The sequence below is a fragment of the Macrosteles quadrilineatus genome, unplaced genomic scaffold (genome assembly GCF_028750875.1).
Source record: "Macrosteles quadrilineatus isolate MER2022 unplaced genomic scaffold, UCM_ALF_1.0 Scaffold_2__2_contigs__length_208266976, whole genome shotgun sequence".
NCBI classification, from domain to species: domain Eukaryota; kingdom Metazoa; phylum Arthropoda; class Insecta; order Hemiptera; family Cicadellidae; genus Macrosteles; species Macrosteles quadrilineatus.
In genome coordinates, this window is record NW_026542595.1 from 134,533,350 (window position 1) to 134,555,482 (window position 22,133).

The following is a 22,133-nucleotide window of genomic DNA, read 5'->3' on the forward strand; positions in this document are numbered from 1 at the left end:
CTCCAGGTTGAAGTTCGTTCGCTACGCTCACTCACCTTTTGGTTGCAAATTAGCTGTTGTCATAAATGTAAAAGAAATAATAGTGCTGCACCCTGTTGGTAATCCTTGTAACTTTAATGCTATTGAACATCATAGAACAGAACCAACTTGTTTAATTGAAACAGCTGTTAAGATTCATTAATTCCATTTCTCATAAGGTTAACATGGGAAACTCCAGAGCCACTGGGGCGGAGCCCTTTTAAGAATTTCGAAACGGGAAATAGTTTACGTCCGATTCGCATACCTACAGAATTTACACACCAAATTTCATAACGATCGGTGAAGTCGTTCCGGAGGAGTTTGCAGACAAACACTGTGACACGAGAATTTTATATATTAGATTATAGAAACTAAACATGTTAGGCAAATATGTAATTTTTTTAAACCTGCCAAACAAATTAAACACCACGAGCAATGCTCCGTGCTAGCACATTACAAATACAGAACGAAAGGAAAGAACGATGTTATTAATATAGTTGAGCTGTTGAGCATAATTTACTACATAACTAATTAGTGTCGCTGGAATTAGGGTAATGCACCATTGACTTTAGATAGGTACTCCAAATAGCTATTCCATTTATGTGAACCAATGATACGATTGACCTTAGATACTGCAAGTAAACATTCTATTTACGTGAACCAGACATTGACATTGGATACCGCAAATACCTGAAAAAAAAAACAAAAATATATACGTCTAATAACACTTGTAATAATATATTTACACTTATACTGTTGACTTACGGTAAATAAAAGTTGGTAAGTGGTTGGACACTCCAATCATCATCAGACCCGAGTGTCCAATCGAAATCGATCACCACTTACCACCTTATATATTTATTTACCGTCTTGTAAGTCAACAGTATAATTGCAAACATATTATTACAAGTGTTATTGGATGTATATATTTTTGCTTTTTTTCAGGTAATTTAGTAACACGTACGATGCTGATCAAGAAGTTATACTGCAAATAGGCAATTAATTTATGTTACGAACGAAATATACCATTGACTTGCCAAAAGACATCGCTTTGACGTGAACCAGACATACCATTGCTTTAGATATTGCAAATAGGCTTCTCAATTATGCGAACCAAAAATATACCATTGACTTACACTGCAAATAGACATCAAATTGACATGAACCACAAGTACTATTGATTTTGGATACTGCAAATAGATATTCCATTTAAATGAACCAGACTTTGGATACTGCTAAAGGCATCTCATTTATGTAAATAGATCATTGGCTTTGGATAAAGCAAAAAGGCATTCTATTTATGTGAACCAAAAATACCATTGACATTCGATACTGCAAGTAGACAACTAACTAATTTATATGAGAACCAGACGAACTACTGTATTCACTAAGGCCTGTTCACACCGGCGTAGCTAGACGTCTGCAGACGTATTCGGTGTATTAATACGTCGCCCGTGCACTGTTCACACCGCAGCTACGTCTGACGGCTACGTAGCCGGTGAGCCGGCTGTCGTTTGTTATTTTATTATATTATTTTATATTTGTTAATTTATTGTTTATTTTTATTAGTGTTTCATGAATTTCAGTTAAGATTGCCACGGTTCAATTGCAGCTTTTATAGTAGGCTACCCTGAAAAGTCTGTTGATTAATGTGTTAATGTTGACAAAAACATTTCACTCTAATTTTTAGGACGTATATAGTAGACTATAAGATTTGCACTATATTACAATATAAAAAAAATACCAGAAAACATGCAAAAATTTTGCTCGTCCATAAGGATTACATAATAAAATAGTCTATGGTGTAGGTAAAAAGACGTAGTAGGCCTATGTCTAGAAATAATTCATTAACGTTTCATAAATGTCAGCCCATTATATGAACCACAATAAACCATATTAAGAGAGAGACATTGTTTTTGATAAGGAGATTTGCAAGCATAAACAAAAAAATAGTGGTACTCGTATGATGAAGTATTATTATATTGATCATATAAAGTTGTCTTAAGATTGTTATGTTATAGTCTAATTTGAATGTGATAGATTAACGCGAATTAATGATTTTTTTTAATTATAGTGAATTTTTGTGTTATAATCCAACATTTACCACTTATAAATTAATTATGAGGTGTACGGAGGGTGGCGGTGACAGCCCCGGTGTGCTAGTGCGCATGCGCGTATTCGGCGATGCGAGCTACGCGTAGCTAGCCGGCGTAGCGGCAGCGCCGTAGCTTCCGTAGCTCACGTATTAATACGCCGGTGTGAACACTCTATGAATTAAGGCCTGTTCACACCGGTGTAGCCCGACGTCTGCAGACGTATTCGGTGTATTAATACGTTGACCGTGCACTGTTCACACCGCAGCTACGTCTGACGGCTACGTAGCCGGTGAGCCGGCTGTTGTTGGTTTATTTTATTATATTATTTTATATTTGGTAATTTTATTGTTTATTTTTATTAGCGTTTTATGGATTTCAGTTAAGATTGTCACGGTTCAATTGCTGCTTTTATAGTATATCCTGAAAAGTCTGTTGATTAATGAGTTAATGTTGATAAACATGTTTCACTCTAATTTTAGGCCGTATATACAGTAGTAGACTATAAAACTTGTGATATATTATAATATAAAATAAATATTATCAGAAAACATGCAATAATTTTGCTCATCCATGGATTACATGATAAAATATTCTATGGTGTAAGTAAGACGTAGGCCTATGTCTAAAAATAATTCATTAATGTTTCATAAATATCAGCCCACAATATGAACCATAATAAGCCATAGAGAGACGACTTTTTTGATAAGGAGATTTACAAGCAAAATGTTAGTGAACATTAGGTACTCGTATGATGAAGTATTATTATATTGATCATATAAAGTTTTCTTGGTTGTTATGTTATAGCATTGAGTATAAACCTGTTATAGTGATTTAATGATTTTTTAAAGTGATTCTTAATTTTTGTGTTATAATCCAACATTTACCGCTTAAATAAATTTATTATAAGGTGGAGGGAGGGTGGCGGTGACAGTCCGGTGTGCTAGTGCGCATGCGCGTATTCGGCGATGCGAGCTACGCGTAGCTAGCCGGCGTAGCGGCAGCGCCGTAGCTTCCGTAGCTCACGTATTAATACGCCGGTGTGAACACTCTCTATGAATTACATTAAGAGCTACGTCAGCTACGTATTCCGAAAAAGTATTAATACGTCTGGCTACGCCGGTGTGAACAGTCCTTTACATTAAGAGCTACGTCAGCTACGTATTTCGAAAACGTATTAATACGTCTGGCTACGCCGGTGTGAACAGTCCTTGACGTGGCCTACTTATAAGGATACTGCAAGTAGATATCTCATTTACGAGAAACATAAGTAGACAATCCAATTTCTGTGAAGCAGATGTACAAATTACTTTGAATACTGTAAGGAGACATCTCATTGTACAACAGCTCAACGACAATGGTGGTGATTATTACAACAGCATAATTGTGGTGATTATTACACATTTGTTTCACGGTGACTTGTTTTTACTTGTTCACAGTGTCCGTGTATGAGCCAGCTCTATACCGGCTAGACATCTGCTTTTGGCCTATTGGTTCCTCATCGCAGACACTGGAATTTCACCCAGCCATTGTAGGCTGAGCTATCCTCGGCAAACATTTGCGACGGTACTTGTAATATTTTTCCAGTGCAGGAAAGAGCGTCGCATCATTTAAGTGAACTAGATTTAGCATTGACTTAGTATACATCTCATTTAGTTTAACCAGATAGCAATGACTTTTGGGAAGTTATTGGATTAATATGCTAGCTCCGCTCAATATTGCAAGCAGAAAACTGCATTTTACACCTAGTTAATTAGTGAATAAGATAATAAGCATTTTTACAGTCGAGCCATATATTGTTAAAAACCGTTAGTTACAAAGTTTACTTTGTTCAATTTTGTTACACAATTTCTAACGTCAATGTTTACGTTACTGGATTTTACGTTAATATGATGTATTTTACATAGAGGTAGTTGCTACTTATATTTTCTTCTAACATTGACTTTAGATACTGCAAGTACATTTTGTATCCTAAAGTAAAATAACACTATTTTACTATAGGATAAATTTGCTATTGGATAAATGAATTCAGTTATGTTCAATTTAGTGACGCAAACAAATGTTGAAGATGGAACTATACACGTCCTAAGTGCTGTATGAACATTAAAGTCAAATTAAAATAATAACAAGGTAATTTTGGGAGGCACTGTATAATTGTGTGAAGTGCCGAAGTGTTTCTACCCATATTCACCATTATTTGAAAAAATCTATGCTCCAGGGGGGGGGGGCAAAATCCACCTGCCCCTCTTTTCCAGCGCCCTTCTTATGGATCATTTTAACAATAATATTGGAAACTTTAATAACTGTAGCTTTTACAGGGTTTATCATAAACACTAGAATGTTAAAAAAATAGGACATTAAGGTAGGTATAGACAAAATGCTGCTTTGAATATACATAGATTATTTTTTATTTTAGCACGATTCAAGGTAATGTAGGCAATACATACACCTATTATTATTATACTATTATACACTGAAAATTGGTAAGGTTTGGCACAACTTCTTATTTTACCACATTTGATTGAGAATATTAAAGACATTTACCCCCTTAACAGATTACAAAAATGGTACTAATAGTTTAGTAATGAGGAGGGCAATTAGTTTGGTCGTACTTAACAAATTTGTTTGGGTCTAGGTTGTAAGTTTTCAATTCCTCTTCAAGGTCTGCCAAATCTCTGATTGGCGATCGAGTCAAAATCCAACTGCTGTCTGTAACAACAAATAATATTACTTTTATTATAACCAGTTGAGATGGACGCTACCTAGGTGCGTATTTTAACCCAAATATGTTTGAAGAATGGAGCGAGATACCTTGTGTAGCTTTGTTACTGACTACGACCACGGTTTCATTAGCCAGGACCATTGATTAACAGCCCAATGTTCAAGGACAGCTGGGTCCAGTTTCGACCATCTTTTCTCAGGATCGAACCGGTGACCAATTGATTACTAGTAACTTTAGTGAGCACTTTAACCACTCAGCTACACAGCTATGTGTATCAGTGAGAATGCACCTCAAACATAAAACTAGACAATATTCGTTAAATATCATGCCTTTGATCCAGTACATACTAAAATACCATTATTGTTACCTATATTATATATACTCACAAGAATAAAAATTGAACAGGAAGTTTTTACAACTGTACACAATGCTATAATCTGCCAGAACTTCGTCAAGCACCCAGTAGGGCATTGTCTCGTCCCAGAAACCTACAGAAACAGATCTTTTCGTTAGTAATAATTTACACAAGAAATCGTAAAGTGGCTTTTCTATATAAAAGCTACCAAGGATCACGAACTGTTGGGAAAACCGTCAGCCGCACACCTATCAACCGCATAGGCCTACTTGAATGAAAGCCCTTGATGTAAGACTTTCCCGAAAAATATTGGGTTTCAAGTTAACTTAAACAACATTGAGGCATGTAACAGCTGTGTGAGTCATGCAAATTTAAGCTCAGAGTTTTACTTGATCAAACCCCTGATACATAAAACTATGATATGGAATTTTTCTATTGGCATAGCATAACTTTCGTCAGATATTGGGTAGGATACACAAAAGGAAAAGACGAGCTAAATTAGATCAAAATCATTGCATCACTTAAAAATGTTTCTTTATTAAATTTAATGTCATTTATTCCAAGTTGACGTGGTCTATTACAATAACGTGTTCTCATAAAGTTTATTAATTTTCATCCGATCACCTTATTTTGATTAATAACATCACATTTAATCATATTGGAAGCCTGTTGGGCATTAGATTCAAATTTATCTTACACAGTATTAAAAAACCAAGGAGACATGGTAAGGAAAATGACCTATATCCGCCATGGATCACAAGGAGTTGGGACATTTGACTTGCACCAACAACATGATAACCACTGTGTAGTTTGTATTTTATCACAGGATACAGATTACTGTGTTGTTTGACAGAGTTGTTCATTATATGTATTAAAGTGTCAATAAAGGTGTTTAGTACTCACCCCATCTATTGGGAATGTCTAAGGTCATCTTTCCATACGTTAAAGGTAGAGATTGTGCAATAGTTCCATTGACAGACTCCCAACGGTTCAACCTGTAAATGGTTGCATGAATATACTTCAAATTCAAGTATATACATCGAAGTGGTGGCCTCATGGTTATCAATTTCTATGTAGTTCATCTTCACACAAAAATCAGAGATCAATTTGCTATTTATTTACTTGTTATGACAATTTGTAGCTGAATATAATTAAATATTTGTGTAATCGCTTGTTAAGCTTGATGAGTCAAATTCACATAAAGGTTAACAGTTACTAAAAATGGTGCAGAAGTCAGGGTCTATTTTGATGAACCCAAAGCGTTCGAAGTAGGCAGGGAGAAGCCACTGCACCTAGCAAACGTTTCACCAGTTAAACGTTTCAGATTTAACCTTAGGACATATCCACGTTACATATCCATCCAGATCATCTTAAACAACTTTGGAAAGGTTACTTTATACCTCTACATTTACATTTACATTTACCTCTACTTACTCACAAATCGAATCCCTCGAACTGGCGTGGCGGTTAGAGCTGATGAATTTTGAAGTCTATGACCCCACCCAATAATGTTTTATTCCTAGCTTCGTTTTTCTTAATCATAGTTAAAAATTCCTAATGATTCCTAAATAAGCATTTAAACAATGTAATAATTTATAAATAAAAAACCTTTTTAAACAAAACGTTTTTAAACGCCCTAAAAAGTAGAAAATAATTTACAAATAATTTATAAATATGTTGAGAGAGTATAAATACTTGTACGATTTAAAACGAAAAACGTTGGTAAAAACGTTGCTTACATATGCAATTAATTGATAATAATACATTAGTTCAGTAGGTGAAGGTAATTGTAAACTATCTATTGCATGCACCCCGCTTTTTTCGTTTTAAATCGTACAAGTATTTATACTCTCTCAACATATTTATAAATTATTTGTAAATTATTTTCTACTTTTTAGGGCGTTTAAAAACGTTTTGTTTAAAAAGATTTTTTATTTATAAATTATTTTATACTTTTTAGTTTTAATGTGTGTGCATGTTAAATCTATTTCAAGCGTCTATATCACATTAAGACAGAGGCATGTGGGAAATCTAAGGTTTATTTAAGTTTCTTTGCATATAATTATGTATTAGATTGCATGTATGGCCTACCTACTAACTATAAATATATCAATCTTTTTGATTTATTGTTTACTTTATACAGGGTGGCGCAGATGGATCGGGTGGTTTTAAAATACTTGTCAAACTGTCAATTTTAAAGGTATTGGATTGAAATAAAGTGCAAAACGTGTAGTTACAATGGAAGTTTATTGACAAAAAATTTGTTAAGTTAGTTTTTAAAAATTACATCCATCAAAATCCTTCCTTCTCGAGCGACGCATTCTTGGAGTCGGTCCTTGAGGTTCCGCATTACTCGCTCAAGCACATCACCAGGAATTAATGTGATTTCATTGTGAATTGCAGCCTTCAATTCCTAAATGGTCCGGGGTTTGTTCATGTAGACCCTTGCTTCAGGAATTGAAGGCTGCAATTCACAACGAAATCACATCAATTCCTGGTGATGTGCTTGAGCGAGCAATGCGGAACCTCAAGGACCGACTCCAAGAATGCGTCGCTCGAGAAGGAAGGCATTAGATGGATGTAATTTTTAAAAACTAACTTAACAAATTTTTTGTCAATAAACTTCCATTGTAACTACACGTTTTGCACTTTATTTCAATCCAATACCTTTAAAATTGACAGTTTGACAAGTATTTTAAAACCACCCGATCCATCTGCGCCACCCTGTAGAATACTAAATAAATAACAAATGACATTATTAACAAACTCCTTTATATCTGCAATCAGATTGTTTATCTTTATTTTGAAATGTTTGTTTGTATAAAGAATCTCTTGGGAGCAGAACCTGTACCTCTTAACCTCTGCTTTTTGAACTGTCAAATTTAAGTATTTACAGCTGACCTAAATTAGTTGATATATTTACATCCTTTCAAAATGTAAACATGAAAAATTTGGAAGCCTATGGGGCGTAGCCCAAGATAAATATGAAAATTAAATTATATAATATCGCATTGTCATGCATTTGTGAGCTATGTTTCAAATTTCAAGTCTCTAGCTTATCGGTTACATCGTTTAAAATTGATATCAAAATTTGTAGGAAAGCAAGCTAATAAAAACAAGCCCATGGGGCGTAGCCCGAAAGGAAATATGAAAATTAAATGATATAATATTGCAATGTCATCCATTTGTGAGCTATGTTTCAAATTTCAAGTCTCTAGCTCATCGGGAAGTATCAAAATTTGTAAGAAATCGATTTAATAAAAACAAGCCCATGGGGCGTAGCCCAAGGGAAATATGAAAATTAAATTGTATAATATTGCATTGTCTTCCATTTGTGAGATATGTTTCAAGTTTCAAGTCCCTAGCTCATCGGGAAGTTAGTATAAAATCGGTTGCAAAATTTGTAGCGGACAAGAAAGCGACATAATAAAAACGTTTTAATAAAATAGCCTACCAAGATGACATATGTCGGAATTTGACTTCTGCTGTTCCAGAGGTGTCGTTGTAGGTGTACTGTGAGTATCCACAGCGTCCCGTGCCTGGTAGATGATCAATGTTGTATCCAGACCTCAGGTACCATGTGCCGTTTAGGTACTGAAAACATAATAATAGTGAAATAAATATAACTCAGCACGATGGTTGAACAAACACATATTTGTATTGGGTTGGACATCTTGCATTATCCTACTAATGTCCATTTAATTTCATTGGGGGAATTAAATCGTACTCTTGCCTGATTTATTGTTCAAATACTTCTCCATCAACATTTTACGTGTTTACTGTTTTTAAAATGGAGAATAAATAAAAATACCTCTTGGAATATATTATTTACACGTATACTGAATACAGTAAAAGTATAGGTGTAAATTACGAATACTATAATGTGGATGTAAGTTAAACCAATATCTAACAAATAATCAACTGTCCCCATGATATTGAAATTTAATTCCGACTCAATATTATAATATTGTATTCGATAATATTGAAAGCTTAACCCCTCCCCTTTAAGGCAACCCTTTGGTCAAATCATTATAAAAACTAAATAACATTCCTATTTCTAACCTGAGAAATGAGTATGAATTTCAGCCTTCTATCTAGTAGGAAAGTTGGAGAATCAGAGATAAAAGAGTGTGGTCTTGTATATTTTTATTTTACTAACCTGTAAAGGTGAATAAATAAAAAAATCGGTTAAGCTAAAAATTAAAACATACTGGACAAATATAACTTTTATAAACTAGAAATTTTCCTGAATTGACCAAAATGTACGATGAGGTTCCTTAGTTTTGTTCACTTACCATATAATACGTCATATAAGGGATTGTACTTATTTCAGGACATCGTCCCCAATGAAGCCAAGAGAATAGCCAAGCCTCAGAGCCAGCAAGCAGTGACAACAGTACCAGCAGGAAGGTCCTGGAAGTTTGAGAAATACAGACTTATACTATACGTATATTTCTTTAATTTTGCTTTTAGTAAGGGATTAAATATTTTATGTTACAGGTTCATTATTTTTTATATAGGAGGGAAGTAAAAGTACCCACGGCGCAACAAACCTGCAGACTAAATGTACGTTTTGCTTGGAGCAACAACTGTCTCCCGCCACCATAATTTGCAATACACAAGCTTCACTTGAATTGTATTGTAAATCAGTGTTATAAACGATCTTCTCGCAGAGTAAACATTACATTCTGCTGATAACTGTAAATGAATATTTTAAATAAAAAATATTTGAATTAATTAATATTTGAATATCTTCTTGCCACATTACTGTAATAATTGGCATTTTATACATTTACATAAGGCACGCTTGACTTGTAAACCAGTTTGATAAATAAAAATTGATTCAGAAACAATTTCGACACCCAAAGCGGATATATGTCTTATGTCTTGCGGGAATATGTCTTAAAATTCTACAATCTAAATAATCTGCAAGCATATTAAAATAACTTGTAATAGCCCGAAATAACCAAAATTACAACGTCGTCACGAAAATACCTCCGAAAAAGTTACTGTTGCTCCTGACTGGTCTTGGAGCTGTACCCCGCGACTGCAGCTCGCGGCTCTAGCTACTGTACAATTAACTCAAGCAAAACAGGACTACTGTATGTAAAACCCGCTAGAGCAGCCCGCGACGGCCATGTGCTGACCGTCGTTGAGCGACTGTCGCTCTAAGCAAAACCTTTAGGGAATTTTCATTTGTATGATTGGATTATAACCAAACCTTATCCTTTGACATTTTAGAATTATTCTTATAAAATCGCAATATTTGCTGATACAGGGAAGGAAAAAGTATTTGTTTATAAAATATGAATAGTGCAGCATAAAATAAACGAAGACCTCAGGGGCAAAAGGATAAAGGTCTAACAACACGATTTTCATTAAATAGTCGATTTAATTTTTGAATCCCTCTTATTAAATATTTACAGTACAAATAGCGAAACAAAGTTTTCTGTCAAAAATGTTTGCAATGTTTTTGAGCCAATAATTAAAAATAAATACATGGGGACAATTGGTGAATAAATAAATGTAGCCTATACTTCAATGGTACTTAATAAACATGGCAATTAAGATGAATTTCCACAGAAACAGCAAAACAAAGACGGGTGTCCAAATTTAACGTCTCGGGCGCATCAGGTATTTTATTAAAGTATTCTTGATTATTCAAGGAACAAAATTTCTTAAGGGTCTGAAGGTCATAATTGCTCTTTGATACGGTTAAAGGCCCATTTTAGGCCAATTTATGTAATAAATTTGCAATTTTTTTCAAAATATATCCATACACATAGTGAACAATAGTTGACTTTACTCCACGAGAATAACAAGAGAATTATAAAGTTCTACAGTTTTCATGCACTCTTGCAATGCGGAAAGAATGATTATTAGATTATTCATGGGCAGGAGCACGACTTTGTTCAGTACTACAATTAAACACTAACAATAGGAAATTGTGATCAAATGAGTTCAATCATAAAAACCGTTGATAGAACGCAAAACGAATCTTACCTCATGTCCAATTGTTACCTCAAACCATCAATGTGGTGAATGATTATTCAACAAGATAATCAGTTTATCGGCACATGATATTTGTAAGTGATATGAATGGCCCTAGAGAATGTTAAGATAAAACGACAAGAGTTTCTGAAAAACTAAGAGTTGTCATACGGAAAATTCATACTATATTGATAAAGCGTTTACTGCTATCTCTCTAAAATATTAACGCCTCTTTTAACTGTCAAGAAATCAAAATGATAATGAATATTAAGAATTTTATAAGCTGTCAAATAATTAAGATGACATTGGATAGACAGAGGACCTAAAACTGTAGACTCGTCTAAGAGGGTGATGTTGAATTTATATTTACTATTTGTTTATTGTTATTTAATTAACTTTTGAAGAAGGCCAAATTGTATCTACCCTTATTTCCGTTTTTTAAATTTATTTTTTTATAATTCACACTGTGAAATTCTAACATTTCCTATTTAAAAGCATTCCTGATGAACCATCAGCAAGTGGTGTATAATACAATTAATTGCATTGTTATAGTATTATATTAAACAATCAGGAAATATCACCATTGGCTGTTGGATATCAAAGTAGACATCCTATCTATATGGACCAGGTACCAGGTCTCGCCAATTTTTCTTAAAAAAAGAACCAAGATATGCGAGCCAGACACAGAATGCGCTCGTACGCCTCGCTAAGATTATATTTACTAGCTTTTTTGCGGACCAGGTTGATGGGGCCAGTTGCTATCTAATTAATGTCAAGGCGATCATCAAAGTTTTACTCTGTTTTATGAATGTCATCAATGCAAATTACCCAAGGACAATCTTAAACTTAAGCTGACGTTGCCCTTTTTAAGTTTTCCAAGATCTCTCCACTACAACGACCACTTTAAAACTTTTAATTTGGAAAAACTACAATGGTTTTATCGAATACAATTTACGCATCAGATATGGTACACTATTATCTTGAACAATTAACGTAAAAGTAAGGTTTGCGCAATGTCATGCTTTTATGAAATATACTGGTGGTGCATTTTTATCTTTCTTAAATAAATTTGACATTGGCAATCTATATTTTATTTCAAGCTTGAAAAACTTTAAAGTTTTATTTGTCACTTAATTAGTTTGTGACATTGCATTTGTGTCTGTAATAACTAGGCCTACTTGTATACACATCGTACAGAAAAATAAAATAAAAGAGAAATCGGATTGCTTTTATTTAACACATACTTACTCTAATCCTAGGGGGAAATACGCGAACTACAATCTAATAATATTGTACCTGGAGTTCCCCTGAGCTCGACGATAGTATTTTTTTCTTTTGGCAGGTTATATCCCCTCTCAGAGTTACTGCCAAAGTAATGTTGCCAGTAATGAATCGCCTTAAGTGCAAGAGAGACATAAGCAACTGTGAGGTACTGAAGGTAATTAATTACTTTGGGTTGAAGAGCTAATTACTTAGTCTTATTAATTCTACCTAACTCAACCCTGTTTACTATTTGATATCTTTCGGCAGAATATAAACAGCTAGAAACTAACCAATACATTAAGCTAAACAATTAAACACTAGGTGAAAGACTAACAGTTTTCAAATTTAATACTTAGTCTAAAAGTTGAAGTCTAAATCTGCGAGAGCCCTCAATTAACTTATAAAAAATGCTTAGAAATACGATTTTTTCGAAGTATAATGCTTAGTTTGAAAATAGTTTACCTTAATTTAAAACACGAAACATGTTTTGACCTCTGGGACCATTGCAATGAAAGAATAAATTGGTCTTGGGTCTAATCGTTACTTACTGTAATAATAGGATTGCATTCCTACGTCAAACAGTTCAATGATTAAGATTGCTCAGTATAGCTTACACGTTTCGTGACAAAAGACAATATTTTCCAACATTTTGTCGACGAGTTGCAAGCTTTTGTCCGTAAATTGATCCTCAAGTTAATCACTTTTAATTCAGAAACTATGGATTCATTAAATGTATACATCACAGACAGACGGTAAACCAGAAACTTTAGACCCACGTTTATATGATGTTTTTATTTATTTTTTTGTGTTAAAAGTCCTTGGTCTAGACTTTATAGCTCATATAAACATTTTTCCAAGATGGCCGTTAGCTTCCAACGACTCATGCAACAACAAATACACAGCCTCGATCCGTAGAGTTTGTATACCTGAAAATTGTACACGGACAATTTGGAAATGTTCACTTGATTTTCATAAACCTAACAAAACTACCCGCAGTAAAACAGTGAAAGAAATGTAAATAGCGGCGGTCCTCTTCTTTAAAATATCCCGGTACTGTAAATTTTGTTTATTGTTGACAAGGTTTAAGAACGAGAGAAAAGAAGTAGACATTTAATACTAGGGAAAGTAGATACGTAGGGAAAGTAGATTAGATTAAACATTCATTCATAGATTAAACATACTCCCTTAGTGTAGTGTCGTAATTAGCCTTTACGACACTAGTAGAAGTTTTAAAATCTCTCGCCAAGGCTGGTAACTTCTATTTTCTACTCGTGTCATAAAGTATATCCTTACGCGATCGTTGCGTAAACTACTATTGGTACTCGGCAGAGCTTTACAAAGATCTGTGAAAAATGTTAAAATATATAAAATTTACATTAAGCTTTTAGTTTTAACTATCAAAAGTTTATGGTTGGATAGCTTCAAACTATGCTTTATTTGATCATTAATAACTTTGAAATTGATTCACGTTAATAAAAATAATATCGTGGACAAACTTCAAAGTCTTGTAATTTTATAAGTTTAAATATAAGAAGCGTTCAAGATTGCCTGAATTCCACGAGGAGCTTTAAAACTAAAACTTAATTATCAACCCTTTTTCAGAACTTTACTATTTATGGATTTCTATTACACGTTTACTGCATTGTTTTATGTTCAAGTTTTGTATTATAATAACGAGAAACTAATCTATTTTATTACTAAAATTTTAAAAACTCTAATTGATCCCAAACTTTATTTCATTTATATTTTTTTTTGTAAGATGAGTAAACAGAATATCTATTATCATATGCATGCATACTTCAAAATAAATGTAGCTTAGAAAATTGTGATTCACAATAATTTCTATGTTTATGAATCCACTATCTTGCCTCGTAATGGGTAACTTTTCCAGACGAGTAGTAAAATATAATGATGGTCAAAACCAGAAATTTCTAATTTTGTAATTAACAAAAAACACTCAAAATAAATTACACTCCTAAGTATCACCAAGACACACATACATTAATATTGATATCTAGATATATTTCTTTAGAAGAGAGAAAAGAATTTATTTATAAAAATAAATACATCTGCATTAAAAAATAAGGTTGCCAAAAATAAGGTAGACACAGAAAAAAATATACACTTAAAATATTGAAGGATTATACAGCTATAAGAATGATTAATTTTGATGTTTGCCATATAGATGATTTCTAATCATGGTCAATGAACCTCTTAATGTTTCATGAATAATAATTTTCAAAAAGGATCTGTCCAAATCATATTGTTTCCAAAAGTTCACAAAAAAGTTTTATAATGTTCCTTATGTAGAACCGATAAACAATCCAATCACATCAATTTTCGAAATTTTAAAATTTTGCTTGAAATATTCAAAGGTAGATTCATAATTTTTTTATTTTCTTCATTTACTTCATTAGGTTGATTTAGGTTTATTTGAAATCAAATTGTTGGATCGAGAATTATGCCTTTGTTAGTTTCTCTTTCGATCAATAAAATATCTACTCTTCTGGTGCTTCCGTTAGAAGAAAGAGAGTGTACTTCTTCTTGCACTTCCCATGTATTATACCTTTTTCTGAAGGCATTTGCTATGATACTTCTTATTTTGTGGTGCCTTGTGTTTCTTAGAAGTTCACCAAAAGGACAGAAGCCAAGAGCATGTGCAAGGGTTTCAATCTCACCACAGGCATGCCTGCAGCGGTTATTGCCCTGACTTCTGCCGTGGAGAACACGCACTGGCACCACATTTGCAATCATTTTTATACTGTCTTTCCACTCAGATTCTGGCAAGCCTTCTTTATTAATAATACTTTTATTTCCCGGAGTACAGTCCTTGAAAAGCACCTTTACCCTTCTGTTCTAAGCTTTTCCAATTTTCAAACTCTTTTTCTCTTAAGTTATTTCTTAATTTTTGGGTATTTATTGTTTGATTACGATCAATTTCTTCAAGGTGTAAATTTTTTAAACAAATTGTTTCCATCCGTTTAAATTTGTCTTCATTTATTGTATAACAATTTTTAACCCGTCTGAGTATTTGTATAGAATTAAGTTGTTGAATATATGTTTCCCATTGAGCCTTGATTAATCCAAGTACTTTATATTTTTTTGGACTAAATAACATGAAATCTGGAGTGTCAGTTGGTAAGCTTAACATTTCTTTAACCCTACTTTTAACCAGTTTGTCTAAGTCAGTTAAAAATGCTACTGGTAATTTATGGAGTGGAGCATTTTGAAATGGATATATTAACGTTGGCCATATACATTGATTATTTATATTAAACTTTTGGCTAGACAAAAGTAATGTAGTCGATGTTAGTCTTTCTAATTGGGATTTGATTTGTTTAATTATTATTTATTTATTAAAAACGACCCCTTAGGAAAAGTTAACACCTAAATACTTTATGTTTTCACTATCTGAAATACTTTTTATGAATAAGTTTTCATCTAACCAGATATTACTTTCAACTAGAAGCCCTTTTTCAATCACAATAGACTGACATTTGTTGGGGCTTATTACTAGTCTAAGAGTGGAAAATTGTCAAAGAATATAATGCCGATAAATGAAGAAATTGGGTTACATGATAAACATTAAAGATAGCTAGGATTTTGTTGAGCATCATTATTTTATGATCAAAGTCATTTAAATGTATTTAAATCATTTTGACAAAAAAATATTGGTTGACTTTATTTAACCCCATTTAAAGTTTTTAATCTCGAATCTTTAAACTGAATTATTTCCAAAATTTACAGTTTTAATTCCTCATATCATCAAGTCATTAATATTCCCCTAAAATCCGGATTAGGTTCCAAATACGGAATTATTAATACTGTTCAGAAACGATAAACATTAGCTGTAAACTCTTATTAAAGATCGTTGGGTGGGTGGTGGGTGGGGGGAATGCGATTTAATATGGTTTTTATTTGGACGTGGTGTTGTAATAGGAAGAGGCTCTATCTTTAAAATATAAATTACATTGCTTCGAAGTAGCCACAAATAATTCAACCATCTGATCGTGCTACTCGTACATTACTACCCTCTAGTGATATGATGCTACGAGCTATACATTCTGAGTTTACCTTCACAGATTATATAGCGTGTATGTGTAAAAGATAGATATTGTTCATGATATTTATAAGGGTCCAATCTGCTATTATCACCTAAAAGTGTCATGTAGAAAGTCTCAGAATATCAAAATCTTCCAGCTTAATCAGATGAGTCTTCAGTACCACTATTAAAAAATATTCCCTCAAATAAAACAGTCAATTTAAGCGGAGAGCATATTTTAAAACAGTTATTTGCAGATATGACACTGAGAAAATTTTCAAATTCCATTAAAACTTTTATACATAAACAAAGAAATAAGGCATAGTTGTATTCGTACAGAAGAGTAAAATAGAATGTCGCCAGATTATTTTTACTTTATTAACGTTCTGCAACAGCAATGCATTAATACACGTGTACAAACAAAATGTGTATTTATTGTTACATTTAATGTTTCAGCAATTAAACATGTGTTACTGAGGGCCGTTTAATGTCTGGCAGTTTGCTGTGTCAGATGAAAGAACCACATGTTTAATGACAGTCAGCTGAGTTAATGACAGTCGTTGAACGTCGCTGTACAACAATGCAGCGCTGGCATGTGACTATAACACTTGTTATTATAATTACAGGTTTAAGCTTGGTTGTTTGCAAAAATTAAAAAAAAAAACTTTAATGATTTATGAATAGCTCAGCTGTTATCGAAAATAATTACTTTCGTTACGGAGTAATGTAGATATAAGTATATAAAAAAATTTAAACATAATGCTTTCAAACCTATCAGAACTTTTATAAAATTACAAAATAAAAATTGTTGTACAATAATTTGAAATGAGTTTCAAAATTGTATTTAAAACACAAGAGTAATGCTGAATAGGTGAGCTTAGCAAACAAAGCCGGTCTTGGTTTACAACTAGGATTTACTACCAAAACCGTAACAATAAAACCAATCTCGACTTCAACTAAGCCATCTGAGCTTTACTTGTGGGGAGCTGCAAAACATTGCTAAATAACCCTCCATTTGTTACTATTGTACTGAATGCAACTTGACAAGATGTGAATACTCGAGAAAAACATTTACATCGGATTATTTCAATAAATAAAATAAAAAATACTATATTGATTACTGGAATATAAAGAAATATGTGCAAAATTACCCAACAGGCTGAAGTGAGTAAATAAATAAATGTAAATTTTATGGTAGTACCAAATGCAAAGAAATTTAATTTACTCCCAATAGTTACTATAGTGTTTTTTAACACGAAAATTCGTCTATTACTATTGTTGTAATGGCTATTATTGGAGTCTTTAATCTCTTCATTAGCCGGCTAACATATAAAAGGCATGTATGAAACAAACCATGCAAAGCTTGTAATGTGCTCAAAGACTGCAAGAACTGTTGATGAATTTTTCGAGGTAGCGCCAGTAGTCGAACCCACGATATCGTTGCCTTGGTTACAGAGACAGCTAAATTGTCTCGGGTTCAAATATTTTTTAGATAATTATTACAGAATTTGATTTTGTAGGTTTTATAGCTATTTTAAGCTCCCATCAAACTTATGAAAGTCAAACCACTAGTATCTATTTTTTTATTAGATATTTAATTCCACTTGATAAATAATATTTTACAGAGTTTACAGCTAATGTTTATAATAATTATAATAATAATATATTGGAAAATAATAAGTTATTATAGAGAAATATAAGCATAAACATCATCCCTAGTACGTAATCTTTGTAGTTAAGATGGAAATAAAATAAATTTACGTAACGATCATATAATCTTATTTCAATTTTGACAATAGGTAGTTTAAAAACAAAATTAAGTTGTTAGATGTATAAAATCACCGATATTTAAGTGCGTATAACTTGATTCATATAAAAACACGATGCAATATTTTTATAGTTGTTTCATACTACATTTTAAACTTAGCAATACATTAATGTCTTTAAAAATTGTAGACTAAAATGTCATAAATGTTACGTTAAGATCGTCATAGTCTTACTGTACAGAGGTGTATTTACCAATTTTTTTTTACCAAAAGTTGTAAAATGTTTAGTAAAGAGAACAAAAATGCATCAACTAATGCTTGGGATTTCCTGGCAATCAAAACATAAGCTGTATTAATGCTAAGCTCTGATTGTAGTGGTTGGAATTCATTGCTGTACGCTACTAACCATCGTACAAACTTTGTTAACAAGTGGATGCTATTTAAACTATATCTTCAATAGTTTGTTTCCAACTTTTAATGACCATGACATCGAAAAATAAATGAGTGCACACAACAAATTTGTTTTAGGTGTTGGTTCTTGCAGCTAAGGTAGACCTTAATTGCAATATCTTTTGTAGCATGACATGGGTAATTTATAATGGCATTAGCAGCTTGTGTTGCTAAAAATAAAAAACAAATATTCATTTTTGAATTTATTATTGTTATCTTTGACTATAACAGGCAATGTTATTATACAAACAATACTAAAACATAATTCCCAGCAGACATGAATGCATTTACAGTAAAAGTTTTTGTAACTACTTAACCACCAATAAGCTTACCTTTGGTAAGCTATGCTGAGTGCATGGCAACGCTGGTGGCGCTGCCTACAAATTGACAGGCAAAGCTCTCTCAAAACACTTAATGCTTTTTACCATGCGGTTGGCATTCTGGGTTATAGTAGTATGTTTTCTGTGCCAAAGGCTATACAAAAGTACGCTTTGGTCATAAGATATAACTGTAATTGATGTGATAAACCGTAGGGGTGGTATATTCAGTAGCAATATTCCTTTCTCGAAATCGTTCTAAAGGTATATCAGCAATACATTTAAGTTTTCATAATGTCAAACTACTAATGTAAAAGCTGTGGATACTTTACTGGAAAGTGAGGTTTGTAATCAGAAGTTACAACCAGTACTTATCCATCTAAAGGTTATTTATTAAACCTTTTTATTGGCTATAATTATGTAATGCATTGGATAGGCACCTAAACAGTTTGTTTTAAGACTTGTGATATTTTAAACCTTTTCTGTTCACTTAAAATTTAAAATCACAGTGCAGGAGTCGCACAATTCCCGCACCTGCAGCACATAACTGTTACGTTCATCGCACAATATGGCGATGTTTGCGAACAAACTGTTATTCCATCTGCACTGATGTGTTCCTTTGTTTGTATCACAATGGTATTACTTTTTGACGAAATATTCTAAATTTGATTTTGAGAAAATGAAGTGTATTGACTTAAAATCACACTATTACTAAAAATCTTTACGTGATCTACTATGAAAATATAAAGAATATTATATTTACACGTTAAATAAGATGTACTACTAAAATATTTAAATATGTAAATGGTTGAGCGAACTTTTTCAGCAAATGTAACATATGAACTCTTTAATATCATGCTTGAGTAACTTTGGAAAGTGTTATTAAAATAAATATGTTGCACAGGCAAAAACTATATTAACCAAACCCGTTAACCTTACATATGCAATAATTTTGTTACAAAAAACGATTAGGTCAATGACGTAATATCACATTGTTTGTTGAACTGTCCAAATCGCAGTACAATATTAAAAGTGTACCTGGCGGTATTATATTATAGAAGGCTTTCAAGTTATAAGAATCACAATACAGTAAGTAAGTATTATCATAATTAGCCTTTCTTTTTAAACCTACTTAGTTTTCTTAAGTGTTTCGAAAAATTATATTATTGAAAACTAAACATAATTAGTATATATCTATCCACTACTTGTGACTAGAACTGTTTACAATTAGTGCTTTACAATTTTTGAAAATTTCTAAAACATTGGTAAGGCCTCTGGGAGCTACCCTTGACAACAATTAAACAATTACAGATTCGGACAATCTACCTAATGGCTACTGTAAGAGGATTGGCTTGATAGCCTGGTTGACCAGGGTTACCTGAGACTTAAGTAAAACTGAAACTGTATTTGTTTTAATATTATGTTAAAATCACTGTAACTAAGGGTGCAGAGGCTTGAAAATACAATGATGTAGTATAAGTGAATCGCACGTTAATACTTAATGTTATATTTTTAATTATATTCTGTTTTGAAATTGATTTTTTCACTAATTAAATATCAAAAAACTCCCTTAAAATCACAAAAATTTATTGGTTTTTTGATTAACAAATTGATTTAGCATAGATTGTTTCCAAATTGATGAATTTCAGTCCGGCTCCATATTGATCACTGCTATTGTGACTTCTCGTTGTGGCGTGGTAGGTGGTGGGGTCATCAACAACCGGCTCGAGTATCTCGGGGGGGATGGTGCCGGTGGGTCGTCGTTCCACCTACCCCACAGCCAGATACCCACCGACACCACAGTGACAACGGCCCCCAGCCCCCCTACGGCCAACAGGGCACCATGCTCCTCCCTAAAGAAACAGACCAAATTTTCTAATTGTAATACAGTTTTACCAAACGTACTTGGAAACAAAGATTGTTTAGTACATTGTTTTACATTCAATGGCTACTGATTGGATTATGTTAGACGCTGTAAGGTTTTTTTAGCTGAATAACTAAACGTGGTCTAAAACTTATTTTTTTTTCAATAATTAAAATAACTAAGAACTCTCCGTACTAGATCTACTACTAATATTCTGCATAATAGAGCCAGAAAATAGTACTTACCAAGCCCTCCTTAGGGCGTCCATTTCAAAAGGAGAAGGATATGCTGGTCTAAGAGATCGGAAGGTTGGAAGTGGAGTAGTCTAACGCTTCTAAATGAAGCTTCTGTGGAACGCTTCTCAGTAGGCTACGCTTCTAAACGAAGCTTCTGTGGAACGCTTCTAAGTGGACTGACGCTTCTAAACGAAGCCTCTGTGGAACGCTTCTAAGTGGACTGACGCTTCTAAACGAAGCCTCTGTGGAACGCTTCTAAGTGGACTGACGCTTCTAAACGAAGCCTCTGTGGGACGCTTCTAAGCGGACTGACGCTTCTAAACGAAGCCTCTGTGGAACGCTTCTAAGTGGACTGACGCTTCTAAACGAAGCCTCTGTGGAACGCTTCTAAGTGGACTGACGCTTCTAAACGAAGCCTCTGTGGAACGCTTCTAAGTGGACTGACGCTTCTAAACGAAGCCTCTGTGGGACGCTTCTAAGTGGACTGACGCTTCTAAACGAAGCCTCTGTGGAACGCTTCTAAGTGGACTGACGCTTCTAAACGAAGCCTCTGTGGAACGCTTCTAAGTGGACTGACGCTTCTAAACGAAGCCTCTGTGGAACGCTTCTAAGTGGACTGACGCTTCTAAACGAAGCTTCTTGGATTCTATGCAGAAGTTAAGTGTTCTTGTTATTCAACTAAGGTTGATTATTGTTAGAACAAAAAGTTAAACCTTTTCAGTTGAATTCAGGTTGAACAATAAAATGGTTTCCAGGGTAATGAAATATGTGAATATGTACATTGTAGCCAGGTCAACTATACGATTACAAAATACTTGCTTGGAAATAGTGTGATAAAAATGTATGAAAGCATTTATGGTGGTTGACTTTTTTATAAGACTTTTAGCGAATTTCCCTATAGGGAAGTAGCTATTACCGTAGGTGGCACGGTAAGGCCTAGACCCGGGACCGATTTACTTTTTCATTTTGATGTCCCCAGAGGCCAAAAACACCATTCGTTCAAATTTTGATATATG

The 22,133-nt window shown here is 33.4% G+C and overlaps 1 protein-coding gene across 1 annotated transcript; it reads right to left on the reverse strand.

Moving 5' to 3' along the window:
* Nucleotides 1–4,495: 4,495 nt before the first annotated feature.
* Nucleotides 4,496–11,306, reverse strand: LOC128987632 (apolipoprotein D-like). The gene is made up of 6 exons (XM_054408583.1): nucleotides 11,192–11,306; nucleotides 9,484–9,601; nucleotides 8,643–8,782; nucleotides 6,092–6,183; nucleotides 5,220–5,321; nucleotides 4,496–4,820 (listed from the first exon to the last, which is right to left on the reverse strand). Exons 1-6 carry the CDS (start codon nucleotides 11,194–11,196, stop codon nucleotides 4,690–4,692), a joined length of 588 nt encoding a protein of 195 aa, XP_054264558.1. The 5' UTR covers nucleotides 11,197–11,306; the 3' UTR covers nucleotides 4,496–4,689.
* Between the last annotated feature and the right edge of the window lie 10,827 nt (nucleotides 11,307–22,133).

Excerpts from the sequence above, each read along its gene's own strand:
- LOC128987632 (XM_054408583.1), bottom strand. Across the intron at positions 5,322-6,091 it reads AGACATTCCCAATAGATGGG|GTTTCTGGGACGAGACAATG; the intron begins GTGAGTACTAAA and ends CTGTTTCTGTAG. Across the intron at positions 4,821-5,219 it reads CCTGTTCAATTTTTATTCTT|ACAGCAGTTGGATTTTGACT; the intron begins GTGAGTATATAT and ends TTGTTGTTACAG.